This window comes from Microcaecilia unicolor, chromosome 8, assembly GCF_901765095.1.
Source record: "Microcaecilia unicolor chromosome 8, aMicUni1.1, whole genome shotgun sequence".
Taxonomy (NCBI): domain Eukaryota; kingdom Metazoa; phylum Chordata; class Amphibia; order Gymnophiona; family Siphonopidae; genus Microcaecilia; species Microcaecilia unicolor.
The window spans coordinates 179428659-179434658 of NC_044038.1; the positions used below are offsets into that span (position 1 = coordinate 179428659).

General features: G+C 42.8%; 1 protein-coding gene across 1 annotated transcript in view; it reads right to left on the bottom strand.

Moving 5' to 3' along the window:
• ERGIC1 (endoplasmic reticulum-golgi intermediate compartment 1) overlaps nt 1–3262 on the bottom strand; it is a 113001-nt gene extending 109739 nt beyond the window's left edge. The window contains exon 1 of the mRNA XM_030211167.1: nt 3159–3262. Within this exon, the coding sequence (XP_030067027.1) occupies nt 3159–3178 (20 nt within the window). The 5' untranslated portion in view covers nt 3179–3262. The remainder of the gene's footprint in view (nt 1–3158) is intronic.
• Between the last annotated feature and the right edge of the window lie 2738 nt (nt 3263–6000).

The following is a 6000-nucleotide window of genomic DNA, read 5'->3' on the forward strand; positions in this document are numbered from 1 at the left end:
AGATCAAATTCTAGAAATAGCACTGAAAAAATAATGCACTAAGCATTTTTCTATAAATGGCGCTCAAAGTTAGGCGCTGTTTATAGAATACGCTTAGTGCCAGGATCGGTGCCTAACTTTAGGCATGGATTTACACCAAGTAAACTCTGGTGTAAATCCTTCTATCTAAATTCGGCACGGGCCCCTCTTATTCTATAACAGTGCACATAAATTGTAAGAATGCCCCTGATCCACCCATAACCCTCCCATGGCAGCGTCCCCTTTTTGGAGCTGTATGGAAATGTGCATGTAAATTTCAATTAATAATTATCAGTGCTAATTGGCTCATTATTCAATTAAATTATGTGCACAAATTGGGAACGCATGCAATTTTAAGCACCATTTATAGAATTTTGGGGATAACGACAAGACTCAGCCTGCGATAGCCAAATTCCAGAAGGGCCCTCACCACACAGCCTCTGGACTACTGCAACAAGGAAAATATAATACAGGAGGGGAAAAAAATCTTGGTAGTTGCAAATGAAGGCTTCTGGCATTAGATCCCAGCCCCAAATTCAAGTAAGCTAGAAGTACAAAGCAACAAGAGAAAACTACTGGGTTAAAAATTAAATTGTAGTCTTTACTAAAATAGGAACAGTTTAGGTGCCAAAACATATTAATCACTAAATAATTAAAATCATACTATGTATTTTCATCCCAGGATCCCAGCAAACACCACATCTCATGTATGAGGTCTTCTGCTTCCATCATTTTCATCTCTCTAGTGTATGTATTTAAGAATAGATATAAAAGATGCAGAGATGAGGAGACTGCTTGTCATTAAACAGCTTAGGAAAAATATGCAACTAATTTAAGCCACGTTTACTACATTAAGGACATCTTCAAACTAATAAAATACCCGTCTCAAAAGCAGAGGCTTAGTCTGCGACAGGCTGAGGACTTAGGAGGTTGATGAAGAAATTAGTGTAAAAATTAACTGTGGCCATACAGTAAGCTAATGAAATGTAAATTCAAAGTGCACATGTCTGAAGAAAATGAATGTGCCAGAACACATCTTGCATAAGCCAGAATGTTGTTCTGTGCATAAATATCCTCACAAAACGTTCTTCCACATAAAATGTGTGTGAAGCTAATAGGCACAGAAGAACATAGTAACATAGTAGATGACGGCAGAAAAAGACCTGCACAGTCCATCCAGTCTGCCCAACAAGACAACTCATGTGTGCTACCTTTTGTGTATACCCTACTTTGATTTGTACCTGTGCTCTTCAGGGCACAGACCGTATAAGTCTGCCCAGCACTATCCCCGCCTCCCACCACTGCCTCTGGCACAGACCGTATAAGTCTGCCCAGCACTATCCCTGTCTCCCACCACCGGCTCTGGCACAGACCGTATAAGTCTGCCCAGCACTATCCCCGCCTCCCACCACCGGCTCTGGCACAGACCGTATAAGTCTGCCCAGCACTATCCCTGCCTCCCAACCTCCAGTCCCGCCTCCCACCACCGGCTCTGGCACAGACCATATAAGTCTGCCTCGCACTATCCCCGCCTCCCAACCTCCAGCCCTGCCTCCCACTACCGGCTCTGCTATCCAATCTCGGTTAAGCTCCTGAGGATCCAAGTTTGGATAGCAGTTCACTCGCAGATGTGTGCCAATACTTGTTTTCTTCAGACACACTTCACAGAGCTGTTACCTCCTGTTCTGTATTTTAAAACTGTAGGCACCTCTTATAGTTGCATTAAATCCTCTCATCTAACTCTTCAACACTGCCTTGGATCTGGTGCTAAATTTCTTGTGTGATGTAATGCTTTAAAATCTCCTGTTTACTTTTGTGCATTGCGATGGAATACCTAAAGGGCTCAATTTCATCCATTTAAATAGGACGTGTGCTCATATGTGCTATGTATGTTAACTTCTGCGCTGAACCCCTTTGTGCATCGTGCACCCAGTAAAATGCGCTTCTGCATCAGCCCCTTAGAAAGAACACAGGAAAGTAAATAAATGCAAGCCTTCTCCCTGACAGGTATGGAATAGTATAATTGTTCTCACTCTGACCCTCAGGACAGCATTAACATGCACGAAATGCATAGATTCCCTCAACAGATATATTTGACATGACATTTGTATACATTACTGATATCCAGCAGACCAGACAGTCCAGATACTTCTCAGAGACCAGTTTGAAAACTACCAGTTATCAAGAACAGCAATTCATATCTTTCCTTGCTACTAACTCCTTGGAACCCTAGGTATATCCCTTTACCTTCATGTACCTATTCAATTCCGCTCCTTCCTACATATAATTTGCAATATTAAATTCAATTACATATTACATCCCCTCTTAGAGGGTGCCATGCAGTAAATTTATCCTACTGCTGCAGCACCCCTGCAGTGTTAAAGCACACCATGCACACTTACATTTCTAGTTAATAAGGCCTTGTTTGAGCCACTTAAAACAGAGCTCTAGCTGGCAGGATGCATACCCTGGGGTAATTCTCAAATGGTTGCCTAAAGTTAGGCACCAAAAGTGGGTATTGCTAAGAGCAAAATGATGGCAATTATGTGTATAATTGCCATTACAGAATACTAGCATAATTCCAAGCTACCAGCCTAGCTGCAAGAACTTATGCTCGCTCAAAATACTGGTGAAAATACTCATGTGTAACTGCTGTCACGCACATTAGAGCATGCATGCTTAAGTACAAGGCACACCACCATCCATACCCCTTCCACATCCACACCCCCTAGAAGTTTGCACACTGAAGAAATTACCAGTACGGTTATATACAATTAAAGTGCAATGCCCTGCAAAAACTACAAATTAGAGCCAATCAACTCCCATTATTAACGCCAATTAGCACGTCATTAACAATTGCTAGACCATAACTGGAAGCACTCTATAATCTGTGTGTACAATTTTGCACACTAATGGTAAAAATGGGCACACACGTTTATAGAATTAAGAGCTTGTGATGTTACCCAAGCTCCGGTCTGTGAAAGACACACGAGTTTCTTAAGGACCTACAGTGCCGACAGTCGCACTGCACGAGCGCAGGAGTAACGAGACAAATAATTTCGGGAACAGCATTTTGCAGGTGGTGCAGGACCAACGTGTGCACCTGGGGGAAGGGGGGAGACAGGGGAGCGCGCACTCACCTCCTCAGGTCGAAGGGCATGATGACCACGCGAGGTTAGCCGGACAAGCCTAAGGCCACAACCCACCCACCCCACTCACTATCCCGGCCGCCTCTCTTCAAGCCTGCCGGCTAGACACACACGCCGGAACTCACGTTACCTTAGGACGCCTTGCAAGAGCTGATTGGCCGCCGCGCCGGAAGTCCGGCTCGCATTTCCGGGACTGATTTAAAGGGCCCGCGGGAAAGCCACGTGGGGTGTACAGGACAGTTGGCGCGTGGGGAACGCGTTGGCTGAGTTCCTGAAAGGGGCTGACGTTGTTTTGAGAAGTGTGTGTATTGTTAGACAGGGAATCTTCATCTGTAAAGTGTGAAACCGTACAGTGCTGCTAAATAAAGCAAGAGCTCCGGACCCGCCCCCCAAGGAGAAGAGACTGCAGGGTTCGTCCAGATCTGGCTATTGGACATTTTAGGTTTAGCTTTACGTGTCTCTTCTGTACTGCAAATAGCAGGAATCTTGCACAATAGAGGAATTTTTCTGGCCGATAAAATTATATTGTTTTCTTAACATGAATTTATCTCTAACGGGAGATAAAGTAATTCCAGCGATCCCTGAAAGGTATGGCACATAAACAGACTAAGCGCCACTGTTCCAAATTATTGTTTTTTCTATAATTTGTCACAATCTATATTTTACTACTGCTTCTATGGCATGATCTGCACGTCATATTGAGAGTGGTGATTTTTTTAAAAGACAAAAGTACCAGATTGGAGCCAGGGGTAGTCTTCGCTTACCATGCAAGCTGCGCTGGTGAAAAAGATGAGCGAAACGTTAAAAAAAAGCTCTATCAAATCGAGACATGTCTATTGTTTTTTGTGTCTTGTATGTGGAAGAGATTTACAATATTTGAAAAAAAAAAAAAAAAGCAATATTGTTAACTGTTTTAGCAAAATAAACTGGGGAAAATGCAATCTAAAATATAAAATACTATTATTGTTAATTAGCCACAATTCAAAAAGGTCCCGCATCAGAAGCCTGGTAGAAAATAAGCACTGTTTGTTTAATAGTCTCTTTATCCACAAGAGAAAGTGTACAAACAACATATATCACTAAATAGCACCAAAGAAAATGGATGTATACAATCCCCAAATTTGGAGGCATGGCCTAGTGGTTAGAGCACTGGTCGTGATATCCAGAGGTGTCCAGTTCAAATCCCATAGCTGCTCCTTGTGACCTTGGGCAAGTCACTTAACTCTCCATTGCCTTAGGTACAAACTTAGATTGTGAGCCTTCCAGGTACAGAGAAATACCCAGTGCACTTGAATGTAACTCACCTTGAACTACTACTGAAAAGGTATGAGCAAAATCCAAATAAATAAAAATCCTGGGCTTTTATTAGGCATCTTTTACCTCATGCTAGCGATTCCTGCATGGCAATGCCGACAAAACCCACTCAAAGTGAATGGTCTTGTCAGCATTACCACATCGGGGACTGCTAGTGTGGCATGATAAGAGGCCCTATATTTGCTGTGTCATACTTTTAGTTTTACAGTGGTGCTTTACTACTGTTTTCTTTGTCACTGAGTGTGGAGAGTTCTCTGGAATAGTCAAAAATTGCTAAGACCCAAAGGGTCTTTCAGACAAAATCATAAGTGGGTTTTAATATTTCAGAAAAATATGCATGACCTGGCAGCATATTTCTGGCACAACCTGCATGGTATTAATTGTTTCAAAAGAGAGAAGGGAATCTGTTACAATTGTATTTATCAGTTTTAAATGTGTTGCCTAGGAAAACCTGGGGGAAGAAAGAGGCAGCAGAATACAAGGAATATATTAAAAGTAAAAAAAAAAAACGTCATATCAATCTCACTAATCAATACTCTGAGCATAAACGCCAACTTCAAAATGATTGGAGATGTCAAACACAATATATATTATCATTCACTGGACATAAAGATGCTTGCTCAGTATTGCTCAGCACCCACAGAGCTGGCTCCTGACTCTGACAGCAATATATGGTTTATTTTTTAATTCACTGTGGCCTGTTACGAGGTCACACTAGTGGCTGCTGTGTGGTAATGCCAACACAGCCCATTTGTCATGAACACAGGACAGTGAACCCTTGAGCTGCAGCCAGCACCTGACTGTGGTAGACAAGTCCCTTGGGCTGGTAAAGCAAAGTGATCCCAGGCAAGAACCAAGGCAGGACTAGACAAGTCTGGGCAAGGCAAGGCTAGGCAAGATACAGCTGGACAAGGCAAGACAGACAAGACAGGAACCAAATCCAGATGACGGAAGGGAAAGCAAGGCAGCAGGGCTAGAACTGGAACCCAGACAGGACAAGGCAAGAAGGAATTAGGCTAAAACTGGGTTCAGACAGTTAATACGAGGTCAAGACAAGAGCCAGATCTGGACAGGACTGGACAAGACAAAAACCAAGACAGACAAGACTAGGGCTAGATGCTAAAGGCGAAAAACGACCAAAAATCCAGTAGCCAACATGGCCATTTTTAAACTAGAAAAATATTCATCTTTTTTTTTTTAATGGCCATTTCCTAGACATTTTTGTGCTCAGTGCATCTGTCTTTTAGGAACATTTTTAGGGAAAAATAATACAAGGGAAAAATGCACAAAAGCCACTGGGATGTATGGGGGGGGGGGGGTCATCAGTCTTAGTAGACTGACCACACAGACATCCCAGCAGAGAAGTTGGACACTCTAGGGGACAGTGCAGTGGACCACATAAAAGGTCCCAGGTACACATCTCACCGTTCCCCCCTTATTGTAATTTTAGAAAAAAGGCCAAAGTTGGACTTAGGTGTCATATTGAAAGTGTCCCTACACGTAGCACCAACTGTTCTGC